Source organism: Vespa velutina, chromosome 10 (genome assembly GCF_912470025.1).
Source record: "Vespa velutina chromosome 10, iVesVel2.1, whole genome shotgun sequence".
Classification (NCBI taxonomy): domain Eukaryota; kingdom Metazoa; phylum Arthropoda; class Insecta; order Hymenoptera; family Vespidae; genus Vespa; species Vespa velutina.
Window position 1 is genome coordinate 7,748,423 of NC_062197.1, and position 25,979 is coordinate 7,774,401.

The following is a 25,979-nucleotide window of genomic DNA, read 5'->3' on the forward strand; positions in this document are numbered from 1 at the left end:
AAAAAAACAACACGCGCAAGGACAGATAAATGATTCGGCTAACTTCTTTTTTTTTTCTTTTTTTTTCTTTTTCTCTAAATAAAGCGATATCGTATAAGATAAAATAAAAAAAAAAAAAAAAAAGAAATAAGAAAAAGAAAAAGAAGAGAAAAAAAAAGAACGCATTAGAAGAAAACGATTATCGACGATGTCTGTTTATTTCTTTCTTCTTTTTTTTTCTTTCTTTTTCTTTTTTCTTTTCTCTTCACTCTTGCATGCAACAGATCCGATTTACGCACGTCCGAAACAGAGTAGCAAGTAGGTAAGTACGAGTATAGATATAGTTAGATATAATGTGCATCTAGGTCGTTCGTGTCTTTTCTCTCGCATATGTTTGAGAGTCAAACGGTAGGAGCAATGCGTGCATCAAAATTAGCTTCGAATGCTGTCTTACGTTCTATTACCGGGTAAGCTTGATTCGTCGTTCTCTCTCTCTCTCTCTCTCTCTCTCTCTGTCTCTTTCTCTCTTTTTCTCTCTCTCTCTCTCTTTTTCCCTGTTTTTACAGAGGGAGTAGGTTTACACAGAAAAGAAGAGAAGAGAAAAGAAAATGAAAACAAAACAAAAAAAGAGAAGAAAGAAAATAAAAAAAAAATGATCGAAAAGAATAATCGGGTAAAGAGTTGGATGTTTGGAGCAAGAAAGAAAAAGAGAAATAAAAAAAAAAAAAAAAAGAAAAAAGCAGAAGAAAAGAAAAGAAAAAAAAGAAACAGAAAAAAGAAAAGAAAAAAAGCAACAAGAAAAAAGGAGAAAAACAAATAATAAAGAAAGAAAGAAAGAAAGAAAGAAAGAAATTTCGATTGGGTACAAGTTCCTTGATCTTCTCGATAAGATTATTAATAAAGAAATAAAGAAATAGAAGTAGGAGCCGCTCTCTTTATCGGCCTTGATTCCGCGTGCGGATCTCGTTGCGATCGCATGTGATATAAAGATTACGTAAGGCGGGAGTTTGACTCTCCTTAGCACGACCTCTGTGGACGTATTCGCATCGTTACGCTAGTAGGGATGAAAAGAGAGAATTCGAGGGGAAGAGAGAAAGAGAGAGAGAGAGAGAGAGAGAAAGAGAGAGAGAGAGAGAGATAAAGAGAAAGAGAAAGAAGGAGAGAGAAAGAGAAAAATAGATAGATAGAGATAGAGATAGATAGACATAGAGAGACAGAGAGAGAGAGAGAGAGAGAGAGAGAGAGAGAATGAGAGAGGGAGAGAGAAAGAGTAGGATGGAAAAGGAGATGGAAATGGAGATGAGGATGAAGAGAGGAAGGGAGGGGAAGGGAGGGAGAGGGTTTCGTGCGGGCACTGGCACCGAGCAGTCTGTTCCGTTCACCTCCGGTATTCCCTCGAGCAATGCCAGGGAAGCCAGGACCGTCCATGCCAGTTTTAGAACCCTTCGCTTTTCCTTTCTTTATAATCTTAGATCATCGATGAATCATGCGAATTAATCGGCCGATGATATCCTTTTGCGAAATCTCGTTCATCGTTCTAATACCAGGAAAATAAATGATTCTTGTGAGAAAATAGTTCTGACGAACGTTTCTTTTTCGTTCGTTTAAATCATTGCGAATTTTTACAATAACAACAATAATAATATAACAACAACAATTATAAATAATATCTGGATCCTATTAACTAGATTTTATTATCCTATTCCTACAGCTGTCCGATGTTCTCGAAATAAATTCGTAATAGTAAGATGTCGACCCGACAGGGTGCAGAAAGATCAATCGTGTTCTATTCGTACAAGGGGCGAGAGTATAGGTCGGAAAGAGACAAGATACACCTCGATTCTAAATTTGGTCTCCTCTACTCCTTCGAAGTTGGAACGAACGAAGAAACGGAGAAACCAGGTACTTAGGTATCGCATTGAAACCAAAAAGATTTTTCCCATCACGGAAAATTCGAAGAAAAATTCGTAAATGTAAAGTAGTTGAGATATTTTAAAACAATACGTGTGTATATATATATATATACATACGTATTGTTTTTATATATAAATTTACACATAAATAATATATATAAATTACATAAGTTTTATATATATAATATATATATATATATATATATAAAATAAATATAATATATATAAAATATATATATTTTATCGTGCTTATATGTAATAAAATATATATATATATATATATATATATATATATATATATATATATATTTGTGCTTTTTAGTATGCTTTAAAAAGAACGGAAAGTCTCTTCTTCCTTTTTCCACCCTCTCTCTCTTTCTCTCTTTCTCTCTCTCTCTGTTCTTTATAGAAAGAACAAAGAGATTTAACCCGTGGGAACCCGAGGATGAGTGCTTCTTCTTTCGAGTGGAAAAAAACATGGTCTACTTTACGGACGAATTTCGATCGTCATGGCTCATAAAGTCAAAGCCCCGAAGGGACACCAGAAGCTACACTACCGGAAGTAGTTTTACGACTTTCGCTGGAGTCGTAAATTCAAAAACAGACTTCATTATGAATCGATGAAAATCGAGTTAGAACGGTACATACACATACACATATACATATACACACATACTTACGTACGTACATGCCATTCTATACACATCACGCGTAACTTCTTATGCAATCCGTTCGTCAAAACATTTTTGTTCTTTTTTTCTTTCTTTCTTTCTTTCTACTCTTTGGCTATCTCTTTCATTATCGATGGTGGAAACGATACTTTGCCAAGAAGGAACGAATCGAAAAACGCATGGAATTCGTTTTAATTCGATCAACGTCGATTGGCCGCGTCGTTGCTTGGCTTTAAACGTGAATGAAACTATAGAGTGTAACGAGAAAGAAAGAGAGAGAGAGAGAGAGAGAGAGGGAGAGAGAGAGAGAGAGAGAGAGAGAAATAAAAGGAAGCAACTTAACGATGCAAGCTTTCGAATAGATAGAATCACTAGGGGGAGTGTCTTCCAGGAAGTACTCCGATCCGTTTAAATACCTCTACTCAAATAAATGGAGACGAAGTCGTGATTCGTTTCGTGAAGCGTTTCTTGTTCTTAGATTACCTATCTTTTTACCTTTTTTTTTCGCGACGCACATGCATACACAAACGCATAGGCGGCACATACAGAAGCACAAACACGTGCACATTATGTAAACTATAGAATCTTTCAATCTATAAATAATCCTCGTGCACGAAGGTGTTTAAGAACAAAGAACACGTAAGTAAATGCACGGGTCGGAGGGAGGAGAGGGAAACGATTGTTAAGCTTGCAAAGGGGGAAAAGAAACGCATTTTATCCTTTTTGTCGTTTTCGTCGGTCGTTGTTTACGACACATAGTTAGATTTGCAAAATACTCTTTCTTACCAATGATTTATCAAAGGCTCCTATTGACGAACGATGGGCTTCGGTAAGAATATTTAGATTATTATTCAAAGTCGGTGGCGGGCGACTGCGTGAGCGAGACCACGTAAGCCAATCATTTGCGAGCAAAAAAACGGATAGTTCTTATCCGGTGATAGAAATTATCATGACTCAACGTTAGTGCTTGACTCAATTGTCTCATTGCATGCTTCATTTCTCGACCTTAGGAAAGAAAAAAAAAAAGAACAAAAAAATTGCAAATCAACAAACAACGAAATACGATTATACTGTTCGAACACGAGGGTCACTTTAAATTTTGATATTTACGATATTGTGATCGACGAAAAGAAAAAAAAAAAAAGAAAAAAAAAAAAGAAAAAAAAAGAAAAGAAAAAAAGTGTGATAAAAGTGACGATTTGTTGTTACGTACTCAATAATGTTCGACAAGAAAATAAATTAATGCAACGAGTAGCTGTTAATAACGAGAAAAAGGAAGAGAAGGAGGAAGGAGATATAGATAAGATGTAGAGATAGAGATGTAAAATCATAGGATCGAGAATCGTGGATAGCTTGATTTCAAGGACAATGTCCCGCATTATTCTCGATGGTTCTTTGCCAAGGACAGGAACATGACTCTACTTATAAGCAAACAACGTTTAACGTATTTACGATATTGTCCGATCCTATCTGCAATCGATTTTAACGCCACGTAATCAAATAATCACGATATTACCTTTTCGATGATCTTTCAAATTGCTTCTGAAAAAAAAAAAGATGTGATAACGAGTTGCACAAAAACGTTATGTCATGTTTGAAGAAAAACTTTTTCCGAATTTCTACCTACACGTAAAAAATATTAGAAATTTATTAGATTGTGTATATATATATATATATATATATTATATATATTATATTTATTATATATTATTATATAATTACTATTTGAAGGATCACTTTAAATTTTCATACTTACGATATTGTTATCGACGAGAAAAAAAGAAAAGAGAAAAATAACGTGATAAAAGTGTGCAATGCTCAACAAGAGCATTTATTATATATTATTATATATTTATTTATTTTCTTTTTTTTTTTTAATTAAAATACGATTTCTTGATATATATATATATATATATATATATATATATATATATATATGTTTCTTTTTCGTTTTTTAAATTGCTCAAAAGTCGGATAATTTAAAAAACGTTTCGGTTAGATGAAAAGAGAAGATAGAAACATGTGCAACCGCGTAGAAAAGAGAAAGGAGTTTTACGAGAAAGCGAACATGTGTTGGATGTTTTTTATTTCGTAAAAAGAAAAGACAAAAAAAAAAAAAATAAAATAAAAAATAAAAAAAAAAAACGTCAAATATAGATAGCATCGTAGTAAAGAGAAAAAACGTGGGAGTCCGACGAGCCAGGGAGTCTTGTGAATCATATAAACAAAGAGGGAAGAAGATTTGTGGCAGTGCCATGCTCGAAGATACCATTAGATTCCGTTCGTAGACTTCGAAATTAGAAGCGAAAAGAACGAGGCCAACGTACGTGCCTTCGAAGAAAGCTCGTTTTCTCTCCCTCTCTTTTAACACCATATCCCATTCTTATTTATTTTCTTTGCTTTTTCTTTCTTTCGTTGAATAAATAAATGAATGAAAAAAAAAAAGAAAAAAAAAAAAAAAAGAAAAAAAGAGAAAAAGAAAGAAAGAAAGAAAAATAAAAAGAAAAGAAGAAGAAAAAAAATAATATGTTGTTTCTCAACAACATTTTATCTTTGCATTCTTCAAAGAAGATAAATTCACAATTCACTGTGTTAGTATAATCGATTAAAACAATCGTTAAAATATTCAACGTTTACGAAAAAAAAAGAAAAAAAAGAAAAACAAAAAAAAAAAAAAATAGAAATTCATTAACGTGATATATTTATCTGTATAAATTTTATTTAATTTACGAGTAGTCGAAGCATATATGAAAGGCAATAATTGCAATCGTGAATCCATAATATTCTAAAGGAATGACGTTGCCGACTAAGTAATGTGGAATACGAGGCACGTTGGATTAACATAAGTATGTATATGCAAATCGTCTTCAAGCGCTATGTGTAATACGTTTCCGTGTGCGTGAGTTTGTTCACGACAAAGACGAAGAAAGTCATATGACAGTGGTACGTGAACGTGCTTGTTTGTGCAAAATCGCGCAATGCTGGGACCAGTAAAGAAAATTACTTGTATACGTATTTAGTTATGTACGTATACAACTGTTATTTCTTGCATTTTCACGCAAACGAATCATTATCGAATTCACGATAAACAAACCGCTCGATGATGATGATAAAATGCGAAATACATTCCCTGTTTAAACTTTATGTACGAGGAATCCACCTACGATAATCAGCCTCCGCCTATGGATTTCATTTGATGCGAGAATATCATTATAAAGTGAATCATGTGTGTGCGAGAATCGAGTTACGAGGTGTATCGAAAAATGCGAACGTCGATAAGATTGACATGTGAATAATAATATGGCTGTGGCGTATGAAAATGTTCTCGGAGAATTAATCAAAAACGATTCGGAACTATGAAATTTCCTCAGGTATCATTGTCACATTATTTTCAAAAATTAGTAACCCTTCAAGCAAAATATTCTCTTACGTAAGTATTACAAACACTATTGTATTTCTCTCTCTCTCTCTCTCTCTCTCTCTCTCTCTCTCTTTTTCTCTCTTTTCCTGTTTTTTCAAATATAAATGATGTAACTTTACGATATATAATTTAGGATAAATTCAATGGCGACCTATGCATTAGCCTTAGGCATATTTACAACATGGTTGACCGACTGGAAAGTTATTTGTGCCCATATTCCCTTTTATCGTGGTAAATTCGAAAAAAAGAATTAAAGAAAATCTTCGATCGAATGAAAAATATGAAATAACAGTCACGGATATACAAGTCTGTAAAATGAATAATAAAATTATAAAGAAGAAAAAAATAAAAATAAAATAAAATAAAATAAGAAAAAATAATTCGTTAATAATAATATTACGGAAACGTAAACATAATTTAATTGTGAAGTTAGGAAAAGAAAAAAAAAAAGAAAAAAAAAATTCGCCCGAACAGGGACTCGAACCCTGGACCCTCAGATTAAAAGTCTGATGCTCTACCGACTGAGCTATCCGGGCGCTATGAAGAATACGTCCGAATTATACTTCATAAATCAGACTTCTGTTCTTTTACAGCTGTCGTATTTATTAAAATACTTTGTAAATACAATAACAATTATTTCGTTTAATTAATATTAATTGCGAATTAAATATTTCGATTGATTTAACAAGAATCATTCTAACCAATTTGCAAGTTGTAATTTTACTTACGATTTGTTCCATTTAATTTGACTTTATTATCAACGACGATATTACTGAACGCTTTACGAATTACAATTTGCAAATGTGACGATACACGTTATCAAAACGGAACTCTGGCAGTAACTTTGAAAAGAGGATAATCTCGAATGATTAATAGTCAAAAACTTAACTATCATTATTTAAACTGGTTTCGATTTGCCGTGATTTAACAAAAATCATAATAAATAAGACGCAATATCGAGTATTCATCCTTGACACGAAATATCACATATTTATGTAAAATGAAATACATAATTAAGTTGCTAACACAGAGAGGTCAGAGAACGGATTATCGGAGGCTAATTAAATATGTACCATTTCAGCGAACAATCGTTCTCGCCTATGTTTTTCCTTTTTTTTCCTTTCTTCTTTCTTTCTTACTTTTGTACTTTATTATTATTTTTCTTTTTTTATCACTTTTTTTTTAAACACATGCAGGAATGAACCTGAATAAATGAAAATTACAAAATGCCAAGGTCAATGTCGATATAATAATATTAAATTATTTTGCATTCGATCATGTAATCGAATGGAAATAATCAATTATTAATGGACGTATGAATTAATATGGGAATAAAAAGTTTTAATATGTAACATACATTTCATTTCATTTCGGATTAACGCTTACTAGGGAAAAATTATTAGGTGATAGGATAGGATTCGACTGACTTATTAGGAGATAGGATGAAAAACATGCCGTTGATGAGACATTAGTTTGATCAGAGTTGACGGACGACGTCCACCAATTTGAAGATAGGATGAAGATGAGGATAAATACGAGAGAAAGAGAGAGAGAGAGAGAGAGAGAGAGAGAGAGAGAGGAGACGGGGAGGGGGAAGAGAGAGAAAGAGGTCGATATTCTACATACGAAGCAAAAAGATTCTTGACACGTTGCCAGTGACTTCTCAATGTGTCAAGTTCTCGATATTAGAAACGAAAGACGACAAAGGGTGTCTTTGTCAAGCTGCTTCTACCAGTCGATTGACAGAGCCCACGTGTCGCTACTTATTTTCTACTTTCTACACGAATGGACCGAACGTGATATTTTTATTCGCCCACTCCGACGTTTGCCGTTTATCGCCGAGTAAGATTTATTTCCCACGTTGTTGAGGAAGCACTAACAAGCTTCAATAAACCTGCGATCGGTTGTTAGAATGCCATTAATAACGCACGACAATGTTATCTTTCTAATCCGCTAATACACGATCGAGGTTAGAATTATGAAATCAAATGATCGGCAAACTTGTTGCATCACAAGGAGTAGGGTCACGTTATAAAATGCAATCGAAGGAACGGCTTAGCTCGGCTCTCTCTCTCTCTCTCTCTCTCTCTCTCTCTCTCTCTGTCTCTCTCCCTATCTCTCCCTCCTTTTCTCTCTCTCTCTCTCTCTCTCTCTCTCTCTCTCTCTCTCTCTCTATGATTTATTAACGAGTAACTCGTATGATGACAACAGTTTAAAAGAAAATTGCATAAAGCAACGATTTATTTTTACGAGCATTACGTTATTCTCTCATTATATATGTAAATTATAACTAACATATTTTAAACAACTGATTTTAATCGTTAAGTTAAAATTATAAAATTTTTTTGAAATTTAAAACGTCGTTATATATCTATTGATAAATAAATTGATTTATTTCGATAATACTTTAACGACTTTTGACTTTTTTTAATGTTCAAGAATGAATTACATGGAATTAAGTTTTTTATGTGTAAAATGGAAAGCTGAATAATTAATACAGAAAACCCAATGGTTGACCGTGTACATCGGCCTACGATTCAAACGTGCACGCACACACACACACACACACACACACACACACACACACACACACACACACACACACACACACATGTATAGGCGCGCGTATAGGAACATATACGAAGGGACAAGAGTCGAGGGAATTCGAAGAGGGTGGATAAGAATTTCACGTTGCTAACTAGTATCTCTGCTGGCTAGTTTCCAATATTAAAGTTCTCAAATATAGCTACCTAATGCCACTTTTACAATGAATCTTCCTACTAGATTATAAGTCGGTAGCTCGATTGAAAAAAAAAAGAAGGAAAAAAGGAAAAAAGAAAAAAAAAATTCGAAAATCTTAACCAACCATCCGATGAAACAATTCTAACGTGTGAAACGATTGATTTATCATCAATTAATCTACGATTTATTTCTAAATCCGATCATTCCAAAGATCTATTCTTATTCGTTCGAATTTCATTTTGAGTACGTTCAAGTTAATCGATCTAATTTAAGCTTACGGTTGTTGATCGCAGAAACTACGCAAGATATTCTTTCGATTTACGGCCAACTTATTTTTAGTTAAACATTCGCGCTCAATAGATCCCTCAAATTGAATTTATTAAAACTTTTAATGTATCGTTAATGGAATTATTTTGTCTTATAAAACGGAAAGAAAAAAAAATTCATTTTGAAAATAGAAACACAGATAATGCTTGTTATCTCTGGACTTTTCATCAGCCCGGCTAGCTCAGTCGGTAGAGCATGAGACTCTTAATCTCAGGGTCGTGGGTTCGAGCCCCACGTTGGGCGATGGCTTTTTTTTTTCTTATTCAATTTTTAAGTACTTATAACTCATTCATATTTCATCAATAACAAATCATTAAAATTACAATTTATTTTTATCTAACTCAAAATTACAATGTATAAACACACAAATATATATATATATATAAGAAGTGAGAAAAACTCTTTCGTCACTATTTGACGTAAAACTTCGATGTAAATATAAAAACGGAATAAACAACTAACTCTGACGTTACTTGGCAAATATTTTACTAATGTATTTACGAACAATGTTAGGTAAATTTATTTCTTTTTTTTTTTTTTTGCGAATCGATCGCTTACAATATTACAATTTAATTATACAAAAGTAATCCCAAAAGTTATATTGTATTAATTAATAAATAATATTGATTGAATAATCGAGAGTTGGATTCATAGTAATCATCATCCGGGTGGATAAACTCGCAGGAGGGTCATTAAATCGAAAACACAGTATCAGGTAGAAAGACACGCAGAGAAATCCAAGTATTCGGGTAAGCGGAATAGAACACTGTGGTGCCAGGTGTTTCGGTGAGTTATTTTCGATTACGGTTTCACTCACTGCCAAGGGATAGAGGGGCTGCTTCTGTAGAGTTGTGTATTTTTAGTGATGTGCGGCATGCGGTACAACGTGGCAATGTTTCGACACAACCCGAAATAAAATGTTTATCGAACGATGCAGTGAAAATGCACGGAAGATGCGATGGAAAAAGAGAAGAGAGAAGAGGAGATCAGAGCAAAGAAGAGCAGAGCAGAGCAGAGCAGATCAGATCAGAGCAAAGGAGAGGAGTAGAGAGGAGGAGAGAGGGGGAGGGGAGGAGAGGAGAGAAGAGAAGGGAAATTGTTCATCTTTCCTCTTCACCCCTCTCCTCTTTTTCCTTCATCATTATGACGAGCAAAAGCAAATCTTTCGGTAGGAATAATTTGCCAAATCGAGGAAGAAAAATAAAAAATACATTTATCAAAGCATCTCATATCTTTGGCGAATGTTTCCGTGGCACGAAGCAAATAGGAAATTCGAAATTGTTACGTAAGATTTACGAAGAACAATGAAATCATTGACTCGAGTTATCTTCACGATAATGAGAGAACTACACGATGTTTACATGTAAACTTAAGCACAGACTTTTCGTTATTGCGTATGCACACATGCGGAAACGTCGATTCGTTAATTGACATTGACGTTATTCTTGTAAAATACGTATATAGGTATCATAAAAAAAAAAAAAAGAAAGAAAGAAAAAAAAAACAAATCGAGTATGGTAATTCGTTTCCTTTTTTAATTATATATCATGATGAATTAAAGTCATATCAGAATTATTCTTTATCCGAGAATACGCCCGGTGAAAAATAAATTTAGATCAAATTCAACTTTATTACGTGTTTCTATAATTGATCGAGAAGACAAATACATTGATAACTCATGTTTACATTTCTACGATCGCGAAACCACTTTTTGGTTTTGTTAGACAAATTAAAAAAAAAAAAAAAAAAAAAAAAAAGAAAAAAAACGTTAAGAAAATGATGTCAATTATAAAGGAAAAGATAGGAGATAATATATTAAACCGGTACACTAACTTATAAAGCTTAACGAACACGTTCGTTCCACGTGATATGGCGAAGCGTATAAGTGCTCACGTGCTTGCGATCCCTCTTGGCGTATGTATGTATGTATATATGTACAAACGTACAATATAAATGATGCGAAAATGTGGAATCGAGATAGGTAAAACGAGTTAGAGTGTCTGTGTCGTGTGTGCGGTGCAAATTTTCGCGCATTTATTCCCAGAATAAGATAAATCTCAAGTTTGATTTTTATGAAGAAAAAGAAAAAAAAAAAAGGAAGAAGAAAAAAAGAAAAAAGGAAGAAAAAAAAAAAGAAAAAAGAAAGAAAAGAAAAGAAAAAAAGGACAAAGAAATGTCTTAGCTAAATTTACAAAATGCATTTGTTTAAATTAATAATCTTTAAAAGTATCGAATCTAAATAGTACTTTGCTTTCACCGAGAAGAAAGACGATCCATAAAAGAAATAAAATATGGAAGAAAAAAAGGCGAAGCAGCAACAGGTAGTCGTGTACGCTTTCCCAAAAACCACTCGATTGCAAACTTGCTAAAGTAATTACGGAAGGACGATCTTAACTGTTCTGTTCGTTTCGTTTCTTTTATCCATACATACGATCATTGAAATTACATATAATTGCGTGCACGAAAAAAATATATGTACCGTATGAAGATACAATATAGGTATATCAACTTATATGGAATATGCATATATAAATCATACATGCATATATATATATATATATATATATATATATATATATATATCTTAGGTTCGAAGGAAGCATGAATCATACTTGTTTCTCCTCCACTAAAATCAACTCATTGTATGTAAGTTCAGCGAGCTGCAAGACGAAATGATACGAAGAGAAAGTTTCGATCGTTCGCTACGATACACATTATCATTAATGCGATAACCATCGTTCTTTCTGGTAATTGCTAATTATATTAGCTTTCCTTCTCTCTCTCTCTCTCACTCGCTCTCTCTCTCTCACTCGCTTTCATTTTCTCTCTCATTTTCTCTCATTCTCCACCTTTCTTTCTTTCGCTCTAACCAACACGTTAATCGTTCGCTACAAATTTATAATTCGCTTCTAATTATCCCAAGTATCCGTGATACAACTTTTCTTTCTATGTATCGGTAAAGTAGATATCTACTATTTTTGAAACAAGTACGATATTATATGGCGTTTTAATGGATTTATTATAATCAATACAGTGATCGAAAAAATATTATAAATTACTTTCTCCTTTCTTGCATGAAACCAGTTTCGTTTTGCGTTGGAAATTATAGAAATAATCAAGTTTCATAAAAAACATATTTTACATGTATATATGTATATATATACATATATATATATATTACATATATACATATATATATACATATATATTTAATATGTATATATATATATACATATATATATATATATTACATATATACATATATATATATACATATATATTTAATATGTATATATATATATACAATCGTATTATCAACAATTTCAATCGTATGTATATATATATATATGTATATATATATATATATATATATATATATATATATACGATTGAAATTGTTTCTATAACTAATTACTATGTAGGTTGCATTTATGATAAGAGAAAAATTTTATTGTCTTATCACGAATATCTCTCAAACATTTCTGTCGATTATATGCTTTCGAGGACAATGGCACAGGAAAGAGGATGACAAAGTCAAATTAATATACATACATCGGCGTGCATAGAGGAGAGGAGAGCTCGTCGCTTTTGGACGAACAATTCCTCATTGTATTATCTTGGCTTATACGAATAGATACGTACTACCTTCATAATGTCTCTGTAATCATACAATGAAGATCCGCCATTGTCATTTTAATCTGACAAATCGATCGAGACCTCTTGATTTGTGTTCGACATTAAAATAAACGCGAAGAGATTGACGAATACACGAGTTTTTTTCCTCCATTCTCCTCCCCCACCCACCCTTTGCCTCATTCCAAAATAAGAAAAAAATAAAAAAGAGAAAGAAAGAGAAAAGCGAACAAAGAGAAAAATGTATTAATCGTTTTTTGAATTGGCAAATTACATTGGCATACGTTCCATGAAAACATTTAATCCTTGATAATGTAATTACATGTCGATTAAAGCTCCCTATCGAAAGGATTTATATTCTCCTTCCTATCTTAGTTCTAACCGCAATAGAACACAATGACAGACATTTTCACGGCTTCCATTAGTAATTTAATCATTCAAGATGCCTCAAGAGAGCTCTTCCAAGCTGACTTAGGATTAAACGGATTTAAAGCTGCCAAGGCACACACACACACACACACACACATACACATACACACACTTATACACGCGCGCGCGTGTGTGTGTATGTCTTTTATCGAATACTGTAAAGACGGTGAGGACGAATAGAAAGATAGAAAAAAGAGTACGGAATGTGTCTAGAATTATAGAATATTTTTGGCTCAATCGATGATTACGAGAATGAGAACTCATTGAAACCAGATTAGGTCGGTAGGCAATTGATATTATCGTTAAAGCTACAATATGTTACGAGAGAATTCATATGGTCAAACATGCGGTCGTGAACGGCTGCATAGAAGATAACACAAGAAGTAGTAGCAAGCTGGCTTCATACCCGAGGTTATTATTTTACGTAACAAACTACACAAGTAGATATATTTCGAGCACTTTGTACTATCTATTATCACGACATTTTCGATTTTATAAATCGTGAAACGTAGTTTGTCCAAGTGCTTCCGTATAAATCTCGGGTTATCGAGTTTAATCGACTTCTCGTTTCAAACTGTTTCTTTTCGAAAACAAAAGGAGAAACTAAGTGATAATAATATAATAATAATAATCATACCACTTTGTAATATTCTTCAAGAAAAACGTTTAATATTTCCAGAAAAGAAAAAGAGAGAGAGAAAGAGAGAGAGAAAAAATAAATTTGGATCAATCGATTTGTAATTTGAAGTTAAAACGATCGAAGTACTCAAAAATACGATAAAATAAGCTTGTATAGTTAAAAAAATCTGTAAAAGCGTATATTCAATCGTAGTGCCGTATTAGACGAGAGTACAAACAAGCAGATAAACGAATCGTCGAAGCGTTGACCTAATTACAGCTTCTCGGTAGACCAACGTAGTGGGAGGCAATGGCGCAGCAAAAGCTTCAGCTCTACTTCATTGCAAAGGCACAAAGGAAGCTAACATATGTATCCTGCCTTCTCTGTTTCCTCTCGCGTTTTCTAACCACGTGATACCTCCCTGTCAAATGTGCGTGCTATGTGCAATAAGATAGGTCTTTTTTGTTATTTTAATTCGAACGGAAGCCGTAGCTACATTTAAGAAGATAGCATCGAACTTTTTATTTATTTACAATGTTGTCGAACGCACCCAAGCGTTTAATTACTTCTAACTTCGAGATTGTATAGTTGTTTAAAAGGAAAGAGAGGGAGGAGAGTGAAAAAGAAGAAAAAGATATTATTTATTGGGGTTACATGGTTTACGGATTCTCAACATAGAAAATTTCTATATTTGATCTTGATAATTTAAACGCATTAATGAGATTTACTATGACTATGGATATTAATTATTTTTACGATTTACGGTATGATTAATATATTTTTCATGTTCACGATAGTCTCGTAAAGATGAAATCTCGTCACGGTATATAAGTTCAATCGTATCATCCAAAATATACTAATTTCGTAATTTTTCGTTATTTATTTACTTTTTTAATCCAATAACATGTAATTTTATTTAACGTATATAGATTCCCTGTATATCTCTTACACGAGTCTTGAGATAGGATAACTGTGCACATACACGAACAATCTACTTACATGCGAAACAAAATCGCCGCTTCGTTTCCCCGGACAATGAGTGTCAATTAAATAACCTCTCATTATTGAGTTTATGCAATGTATCGTAGAAGGTGGAACGAGTGAATTAAATCTATATATAATGTGTAACCGATAGGAACGTACACACATATTCTAATTAAATATATCCATATTTCGTTTCATTCAAAAATCAATTCAAACTTAAACATTTTTATATGAAATATTATTTTAACGACTTTAAATATCAAATATTGCATTAATTGACTATAAAGTTATATAAGTACAAATAATAATTTGTTTCGAATAATCAATGAAATGTTTCATCATCGATGTTCAAATAAAAGAAAAAACCAAAAATAGAAAAAGAAAAAAAAAACAGAAAACGCTCAATTATGAATCGTTCGTTTGAACAGATCGAAAGAGCAACTTAATGAATATTAATAACATCGAAGAACGGCAGCTTTATTCAAGGGACGATTAAAGAGATAAGCGCTGGAAAAAGTGTTGAAACGATGATCGTAGCTCGTTTATCGCTCGAATCGTCGTCATCGGCCTTCGGTGCATTAAGAAAAGATAACGAAGTATCGGGAAAGGCGCTTGCTTTCGAAGGAGAACCTCTTGACATAACTTGACACCGCCGCGGCAGCAGCTGCAAGAATTCACGCGGATGCGAAAGATAACCACGTGCATTTTGAACAATACGCTAATCGTTCCATCATTATCACATTGTTTCCGTTTAATAGATCATCTATATATAGGTACATGTATATATATATATGTCTATATATATATATATATATATATATATATATATATACACATATACACATATATAAATACATACATACATACATACATACATACATACATACATACATACATACATACATACTTACATACATACATACATATATATATATATATATATATATATATATATATATATATATGTGAACGGTACTTTATAGATATAAGTATATATATATGACTATATATGTATATGTATATATTCTATATATATAGGTATATATATACTTTGTATCTATATATACAAAGTACATATATATAAATACAAACGCACATGCAAAATGTTCCAACAAAAAGTATCTACCAGGATTATTATGAGATCTAGTGATTTTTTTAAAAAACGCTGAGACAAATATTAAAAAAAAAAATCATTAGATTTCATAATAACCTTATGGGTACTTCGTTAGAACACTTTATATATATATATATATATTTATTTATTTATTTATTTAGATGTTTATTATTTATTATTGCAAATAAAGAGACAGCGCCTCTTAACGTGCCATTCGCGTATCACTTACTCGTTAACGAAAAATCGATCGAGCCTTTCTCGAGAACTCTCTCGCGTGCATTTCTATGTCTCTACGTTCGGTATGCGAACGATAAGTCGATTGTTATTTTGAACGTGTTCTACGGTTTACCATCGACACATAGGCTCACGTATGTGGGTACTTGTAATGCGTGACATCATCTCGAAATACGTGCAGAGAGGAGTTTGACGAGCGAGCGAACGAAGCGAAGGCTCTGCACTTGCAATAACAACGACGAGAACCGCCCAAGGTCTGGCATAAAAATCAAGCGCCATAGAAGCATAAAACTCGCCGTAATTGACGCCGCCGACGAGTCTTCTCGATGTTTTACGCTTCGACTATTTGAAGATTTACATCATAGAGAAAAAAAAAAAAAAGAAAAAAAAAAAAGGAAAGACAAAAAATAGAGAAGAAAACAATATCGAAATATCAACAAAACGATAAACGACACATAATGTCTTATCGTACTGCAGTTTTCGAACTAAATAGATAAACTAGGTCCTCATCTTTCGATGGAAAACGTAAATACGTAAAGAAGAATCGTAACAAACCACCGACAATGGTTAAAACAAATGGGAAAGAAAATCGTGTTATATATTTATGTCGGTTATATATTTATATCGCATCTTTTTATCATCATCTACGATTACTCGATGAAACAGCCAAGCAATGATCTATACTTATCTATTCTTCGCATTTGGATCAAACCATTCTCTCATATTTTACTGTAGGATCTTGTTGAGATTTCATTCGTATTAATCTTTACGTTTGAGAAATGTTACGTCGTAAAAATGCATGACGCCATTGCATCTTTACAAGAATGTTTGCAATAAAGTGTGATATCAAAAACCCCCTGTTGGTGAAATGAATCGAATCTGAGAAGATGTTTTATTTGAAAATAGAGGAAGAAAGGAATTTGGCATATAGTCGAATATATAGAATTATGTATATAGTCGAATACGTCTGTTCTATTTTCGATCTGAAACGCAATAGCAAGCTCGATAGCAACCCGTTTAGAACCAAACATTGTTTGTGTTTATGAAAATCGAAAGATCTATAAGTCATTTAACATTTATCGATTGAAACGAGCTAAATGATATTAATATCTACTTCGTCATCGACACAACGAGCATCATTGATTTACTTCGATGGATTTCTTTTCTTTTTTTTTTCTTTTTTTTTTTTTTTTTTTAATTTAGAATTAGTATAGCCTTGAAAAAAAAAAAGAAAGAAAAAAAAAGGACACGAAACAAGTATGTCCGCTTGTCGGTAACGTTAGTTACGATATACTTACTGTTCAACAAAATACAGTGGACCGCTTTGTCTTTCTTTTGCTCGACCTACTTTTCTTGTTTTTCAACGATCTACCTAGTTAGAAGAAGCTTAGAAAGAGATACAAAGTGTCGAGTGATAAATGAAAGCTTTACTAAGCGAACTAGATCGTTGTATACTTGATCACTAAAAGGGTAATTCTTCATTGCTCGTCTAGTCATCGAATCGTTTATTCATATACTTCTTTTCAAATTCGAAAGAAACTAACGAAGCGAAGAAAAATCTTTTTACGTAGGGAAAATTGTTTATCTAACGAACCGGAAGTTCTTTTAGTACTATGTATAGAAGACATTTCTTCAATGTTAGAATCGATCTCACGACGACTCTTGCAGTCAAGTACGATAGCAAGGCGTTTGACCCCACGATATGTCGTGGCTGGACTATAATCCGGTAGAATGACGTAGCTGCCATAACTTTTGATGCGCGTTATTCAACTGGCATTATACCAAGCTGAGGGGAACGAAGAGAGAAAGAGAGAGAGAGAGAGAGAGAGAGAGAGAGAGAAAAGAAAGGGGAAGTATAGGGAACACAATGCACGCGTGTGCGTTTACATGTGCGCACGTATATGCATGTGTGACAAATCCTCAATTACGTTTACCAGATACGAGGACAACTTTGTTGTCTCGACTAAGTACGTATTTTTCTGAATCGATAAACGCATCGTCGTTATTGACGCGTATCAACGTCCACCTCGAAATAAAAACGTCGTTCGAGAATCGGTTGGAATTTATAAATTTCTATAATAGCGTGAATCTATCCTCAGTCACGTCCAAGTAAATATCAGTACAAGTGTCAACGGGGACGATCGTTGACACATTTACCGATCGCGAGGGTTGGACGAACGATTATTGTGACTGACCCTTCGAACTCTTATCGAATTTCTCTCTACTCTCTTACGATTATCGCTATCTGCAAAACGTCAGACGTGAAGAAAAAAAGAAGAACAAAAAGGTCTATGAGCTTGGCCGTTATTAACCAATTATCAGGGTCCCTTCTAGCTTATCGTTTATCGTGCGAAAAAAATGAAATTTCGTCTCCCCCTCTTCTGCTACTCCCTCTCTCCCTCTCCCCACCCCCTCTCTGTCTCTCTCTCTTTTGTAAAAAAAGGAAAGAAAAAGTGCAAAAAATGCAGTTTGCTTCAATACGCTTGTCTCCATTTTATCATCACGAGCCTCGAATAAATCGTTCAACCCGGGCGCGATAAGAGCTAGCATACGATGCAAGCAAATTCTAGACTTTTTTCACTCTTTTCCCAATTGGAAGACATCGATTCTGACTGCTAGACTAATTCCACGTTTTTCTTCTCCTCTCTCTCTCTCTCTCTCTCTCTCTTACTCACTCTCTTTCTCACTCACTCACTCATTTACTCACTCTCTAACCATCGTAATCGATTCGCGCAATTAGCATGCAATCGAAGCAAGACTAACGTCGATTTCGTTAGTCATCCGTTTCCGAGCTTTCCCTCACTCCTCCTCTTCCTCTTCCTTCTGCTTCTTTCACATTTATCTCCCCCATTCTTCGATATTTCCTTCTTTATCATGACTATACGCAAAAGAATAGAATAAAGTTGGTATATTAATGGTGGAGAGAAAAAGAAAAGAAAAGAAAAGAAAAAAGAAAAAAAAAAAAGAAAGAAGAAGAAAAAAAAAGAAAGAAGGAAGAAACAGAAAAATAGAATGTCGGAGTCGGCCAATGAACGCAACTAGTTCGTTAAGTGCAACGTTCAAACTTATTTTATTTAACCGTGCCTGTTTTATTCGCGATATCTTAGAATTTCTAATAAAATAACATAATTATTGCTATTTTCAAAAAGAAGAGAGAGCCAAGATTAATAAAACTCGATCTAAATTTTAGTGAACTGAAAGAAACATCTTAAGAGTAATATTGCTACGAACGTGAATGTTGATCATTTTTATTAAACATTATTATATCGTATTTTATCATAGCGATCGTATAAAAAAAAAAAAAAAAATAAAAAAAAAAGAAGAAGAAGAAGAAGAGAGAACAGTATTTTGTACTCACATCAATTAAATATTCGTTAGATGAGAAATGTAAAATGCACGTGTCCATTAGCCTGACGATCTCCTCCCCTCTGCTACAACTTTTCTCTCTCTCTCTCTCTCTCTCTCTCTCTCTCTCTCTCTCTCTCTCTCTCTCTCTCTCTCTCTCTCTCTCTTTCTTTCTCTCTCTCTCTCTCATTGGTTTTATTATCTGTTAGACACAAATCAATTGTAAAATAGAAGAAAAAAAATAGGGATAGAGGGTGGAGAGAGATCGTTATGTTATTTCTAAGGAATGCCAAAATACTTGGAAAATCAAATTGACTCTGAAATCGGACGACACGTGGAGAAGATTTGCCGACCGGCCGACGCCATGACCGAATTCTTCTTCCTCCTCTTTCTCTTCCTCTTCCTCATTTTTAATACCTCGCGAAATATTTGTCAGACGCCACGTGAGTCTCACGCAAGAAACACGTAGTTTTCGCGTGTATCTCTAAACGATTGTTTACTTAATCCACCTTTGCCGGAACGGGGTTCGATCTCCCATTCTCCGCAGTCGTGTAACACACGGCGATGAATAGTTTCTGAAGATTTTGGCACTGCTCCACCGAATCACGCGTAAATTCCGCATCGTTACCGGCTCCGAGGTTGATTTCATTGGTTGTTACATGCACTGTTACGCTCGATTGGCTCGTCGACGGACCTCATCTTGTACGTGAGAATTATGAATCCGGTGTAATTTTATTCACGTGCCAAATACTTGCCTAATGTATCGTTAATTACATATTTAAAATAGAAAAAAGAGAAAAAGAAAAAAACAAACGATTTTCTTAATATCTTATACGCTTTTTATAACGTAATTTAGCATAATTTATGATCAATTAAAATATCACGATTGCCGTGCCAACTTAATTGAACGATCTTTGATGTAGTAATTAATAAGATATAATATATTGTTTTTTTTTTTGAGAATGATGAATGAATATACGTAACTGCTTGTTATTATTTAAATTATTTTTTCTTTTAATTTTTTCTGCATTTTTTATTTTCATTTATTTTCATTAAAACTTCTCTATTTCCACAGAGTCAAATATATAGATTTATTGATTCTTTTAGTTTTATGAAACTTTCTTCGCGCCTTTAACCGGTCGACCTCGAGTAGAACCTTTCCACGATAGTTTATCCTTGACTTGTCTGACGAAAACAGCTATTAAAAGTTTCGTGTCTCTTGCTTCTTCCTCCTCCTTTCTCTTCTCCTTCTTCTCTTCTTTCTCCTCTTCCTTACGCATCTCCATATTTACGCATCACGTGTTCGGTCACACGATCTTTACCTTTTCGGTACTTTGGCGCCATTCTGTTATACGCATGCGCAAAATTCGAGGACAAAAAGAAGAAACGCTAATCTTTTATGTATAAGATCAACTATTTTCATTATTACCTCTCTCTCTCTCTCTCTCTCTCTTTCCTTTTTCAAAAAATGGAAGAAGAAAGAAAAAGAAAAAAAAAGAAGTTAAAAAATGAAAACATTTTAAAGAAACACGAAGTTGACACGTGATAAATGTTTGTAAAATATCTATGTTGATAAGTATTTAAACAAAGATGGGATTTATCATTCGACGTTGTACTTTGTCTAGAAATTATCAGAAAGAGTAATAAGAATATTCAATTAACATTTTATTATTTTTAATTCGATTTAACGCTTAGAATTTATTAACAAAAGTAAACATGAAAATATTTATCAAACGACAATATTTCGTTCGTTTAAAAATATATATCATCAAATACGAAATTGTTCTACGTTTACCTTTTCAACAAAATTTCAAATTATATTTACTACATTATATTTCGTAAATATTATAAATTGCTTTAAAATCATCTTATGCCCTTTGTAGAACAAGTATTTCCGGAAAAAAAAAGAAGATAAAAAAAAAAAATGTTTTCATAACCTTTCTCGTAAAATTTAATTCGACCATCTCCCTCTCCTACGTAATAGACTCAGTAATTATATAACCTAATGAGTGAATTTTATCTTCGGCGCGTTCAATGATAATATCTTTCGATTGGTAAGTTAATTATTTATTGGCGTTATGCATATTGTAGATATCCACTAATAGATGATATATATATAGTTACATTGTATATGTATAAGTATATTCGATAAAAATCTATATATACGTATATATATATATCACTAGAGATTTTAATTCTGTTTATTAAAAGTCAACGACGCTCGACGGCACATCACCCTAGTACTCCTCGAGGTCAGTTCTGCACACGCATACAAACGTATACATACATAGACCTATACGTACACATGTTCCCGTAAAGAATTGCTATCGTGATCGTGCGTATTTGCTTCTCGCCTAACGTATCCGTTTACCAGAGCACACGATGCCTAGAAAAATAGGGGCGTGCGAATAATCGTGCTTGCCCTGCCACGTGTCTATTTATATCGTTGTTAATTTAATCACGCTTATTCGGAACAGACAGCGTGTACATGTGTGCGTGCGAAAAAGAGAAAGAAAGAGATAGATAGATAAATAGATAGGGAGAAAGAGAGAGAGAAAGGGAAAGAGAAAGAGAAAGAGATAGAAAGAGAGAAACACTTATCCGATGTACCTAAAACTTCTCACCAATGATTTTTCCGTCGTATGGACGATATGATTGACCTAATCGATTGATTTATAAATTTTTCATTTCCAACTTTTATTACTCTTTTCATCGGGAACGTTAAAAAGATAGAGAGACAGAGAGAGAGAGAGAGAGAAACGGAGAGGGAGAAATACTCTGTAAGTACGAATAAAGATCGAATGCGTTTTCATTGCGCAAATCGTGTTCTATTTATTAATAGCAGCCGCGATTTGGCAACCACTGTTGTTTACCAAGATCAGCCATATACGGTCGGCCGATGTGTATGCGCGAACGCGCGCGCGAGCGTTCGCGCTCGTGGCAGAGAGAAAACACGCGTGCGCTCGCTATTACGGAATTATTAATGTGTCGTACGAGTGTAGATCGTTCGTGTTTTTTTTCTCTCTTTCTCTCTCTATCTCTCTCTCTCTCTCTCTCTCTCCCTCTCTCTCTCTCTCCCTCTCTCTCTCTCTGGCGTCAACGGGCTCACCCACTGACCATATTTTTTTGTTTCTTTTTTATATGCGTGAAAGCGTGTGTGTTCGTGTATGTGTATGTATACGTGTTTGTTTTTCTTCTTCTTTTAATCGACAAAATATCAATTAAGAACTATTCGACGTACGATTATTTTGGATCGTTACGGTACGAAATTTTCCTTTTTCTCGTTGTTTGTCACACTCGATGCCGTCATTGCATTTAAAAAAAATCTTTCATAGAGTAGATTGCAATATTGACTTAGTTATCGGTAAAACACCTCTACATTACCGCAAGTTTGTACAAGAAATAACGCAGCGCTCAGGTGCACGATAACAAATCTTCAAGTCGTGAGTCCGATCGTTTTATTGCGTTCGACGATGAAAGAAGAATACAAAATTTGAATAATAATCTCAACGTGTATTTAGAATGTTTGATTGATTTATTTCGAATAGTAAGTTGCACAAATCTCTTGAAGGACCCTCTATTTATTTACTTACTCACATATCTACCTATCTATTTTCTTTTATTCTCAACAATAATCGGAATAATATTAAGTCCGTGATCTATGTTGTATGAATCTTTCACGAGACCAAAAGCCTATGCGTCGGCAGCCTCCGTTCAAATTCGAATATGCGAATGCGAATTCCATCCTGTTTACAAGAAGGATCTGGCAAGCTGGCTACGACCGATCTCGTCGTTACCGTTGACACAGATATTTTCTTAATCTCTAAATGCACCTATGAGACTAGCTTAAAGAAAACCTTCCCTTGCAGACTCCGTCTATTGCAACCAATTTCATATTTAAACTCGAATTGCGGCATCGTTTTTCTTCGGGTCGTGCAACTTTGTTACGAGTGAATAGGCACGTGCTACCTCGTTCGTTTCTTCGTTCGTTTCTTCGTTCGTTCGTTCGTTCGTTCGTTCGTTCGTTCGAGGAAAGTAAGGCCTGCCAAAAGGCATTAACCCAAATCCTTCTAATCTCTCGGAAAAGATTGCTACCTCTGGTCCGTTCGCGTTTGTTCGATTCAACTCGATTCGACTTAACTTAACTTAACTTAGCGGAGACGTCCAGAACGATCGACGACCTCATTGGCCACGTTTCTTTACACCTGCAAATACAAAAGTTCCTCTCTCTCTCTCTCTCTCTCTCTCTCTCTCTCTCTCTCTCTCTCTATCTTTCTTTTTCTCTATTTACCTATCTATCTATCTATTTATTTATCTATCTATCTATCTATCTATCTATCTATCTATCTATTTATCTATCTCTATTTTTTTTCTTTCTTTCTCTTTCTTTGTCGTTGTTTCCCGATGCCACTGCACCTGTCGGAATGCTCTATTTCTCTACGAGATGGAATATTAACGCGTTAAATAAAACATACGTCGACCGAGATTTCCCATTTCCTTCTTTTCCCTCTAAGCTCACTAATATTCTCTTCTAGCGTCACAAACATTTTTCTTCGCATTATCGCGAGAAAGGAAAAGCGAAATCGTCGAGGGGATTACAAACAAATGCGTATGAAAGATAGTTCAACGACCGACTCGAGCGATTAATGAATTACTTCGGTGGAACCGAAGGAAATTATTCCGTAGGTAGCGTTGCGTAATCCACGTAAGAAGTATTACGATTCCTCGCGCACGCTCCTTTGGGATCGACGAGATCATGCTGGCTGGCCTGCGTCTCGAGTTCGAACGATGAATATGAACGAGAAAGATGACGAAACTGTACCGAGGAGTACGATAAAGATCTTTCACGCAGTTCTTATAATTCTGGCTATTATTCAAAAGTTTACGCGTCTGGAACTTAGAAGAAATTTCCTATTTCCTCTCTCTCTCTCTCTCTCTCTCTCTCTTTCTTTATTTTTTATTTTTTTTCTTTACGAAAATGTTCTCAGAATTCGTTTAGATGTGCTCAATATTTCGCATAAAAGTATGATATATATTTTCCTGATTCTAAATAGTTGCAAATTCTTGGCATTAGATCCCCCCTAAACATCAAAATAAATTGGTCAAAGAGAGCGGCATCTGGCGGGCCGCCAAGCAAAACATTTTCGAATTTCGCTTACCAGTTCGAACATCACCGAACGCTCATTGTACATCCAAAATGACATCCGTTCGTTATTTTTGGAGTGGACTCACCTTTTCATCGAGGTTGTTCAGATCCGGCAACTGAAATGAAAAACAATATTATCATATTAATATTGAATGACTTGAATATTCCATATAAGGTGATATAGCATATTATCTTAAGCTTAAACGATTCATAAAATTGTATATCTTTCATTTCTTCGAGAAAAACGCGTACTCCGATTGGAATAAGAACGAGCTATTACTAGATTACGGTCCAAATCAATTATCTTATCGTTCGACCTAAATTACTACCTACTTTTAATTAAATCGAATAAGATGCTTGGTAAAAAAACAAAAAGAAAAGAGTACAATAGTACTCGTGATTATACGTTTCTAGAAAATTAATACAATACGATCTAGAATATCGTATCGTGCACAAGTATGAATAATTTAATAATAAAGAAATGATTTTGAATGAACCTTCGACTGTTATATTTGAAATTTAATTGTTCATGTATTCTTTATTGTCTAAGATTAATATTTATATCATTTTGTATATTTTCACAATAAAACTACTTTACACGTATATGATTAATATTAAACTTGCCTGTACGATTGAACGTAATCGAAATTTAAAAGACGAATAAAAGATGGATAAAGAAGACAGATCGTTTATCTTGTCGACTTTTGGACGTTCCGTCCAAAACTCTGATCATTTATACCGTCAACTTGTCTAAATCGTTAAGCATCGATTATCATATCATTTTGATATTCGAAATTAAAATTTGTGTTTCGAATCACAAACATAAAAAAAAGAAAAAAAAAAAGGATCGTATCTCTGATAAATTAATAAAGATTATTATGAAAACATCTATCTACGATATTCGTGAAAAAAAGAAAATGAATTTATTATGAAGCTTCTGTATTATGATCTTCTTTCTTTTCCATTCTATCAAAATCGCGAGAGGAAATGATTTAATAATTCGATAGTTCGACGTGAGTGCCGCCTATCATCTGATCTTTGAACTTCTAATCGATCAGAGAAAAACTTTATTCTGTTTTATCGGTTGATGAAAGTTGATAATGTAGAGAACGATTTTATCGCACGTGATTACTTCTCCGGAAGATGTCCTGCCATGTTTCTAAGCTTTTTCTCTATATTCTCCTCGAGTATAGCGTGCTAGTGTCAATTTAACGCCCGATGTGTCGGCTCGTCTAATTAACCTTCGTTATTGTCGTTGGGTATCACATAAGAGGGAATTTCCGTGACACGAAGCAAAAGAAACAGGGCTTCTCATTTTCCGTGACCCTTATTTCCGCAAAAGATTGAAAAATGAATAAATGATAATCAGAAAATAACGGAAAGCTTTTTGATTATTTATTTTACAACTCGATCTTAAATCAT

The 25,979-nt window shown here is 33.9% G+C and overlaps 1 protein-coding gene and 2 non-coding genes across 7 annotated transcripts in view; 1 reads left to right on the top strand and 2 right to left on the bottom strand.

Annotated features, from left to right (window-relative positions):
* The window catches only part of LOC124952249 (sestrin homolog), a 94,583-nt gene that overhangs the window by 32,939 nt on the left and 35,665 nt on the right, over positions 1-25,979 (bottom strand). For all 5 annotated transcript variants that reach the window (XM_047501801.1, XM_047501802.1, XM_047501804.1 and 2 more), the window contains exon 5: positions 24,644-24,673. In XM_047501801.1, the coding sequence (XP_047357757.1) occupies positions 24,644-24,673 (30 nt within the window). The remainder of the gene's footprint in view (positions 1-24,643; positions 24,674-25,979) is intronic.
* Positions 6,448-6,520, bottom strand: Trnak-uuu. The gene has a single exon. It is a non-coding gene; the product is annotated as a tRNA-Lys (tRNA).
* Positions 9,224-9,296, top strand: Trnak-cuu. Its single transcript has one exon. It is a non-coding gene; the product is annotated as a tRNA-Lys (tRNA).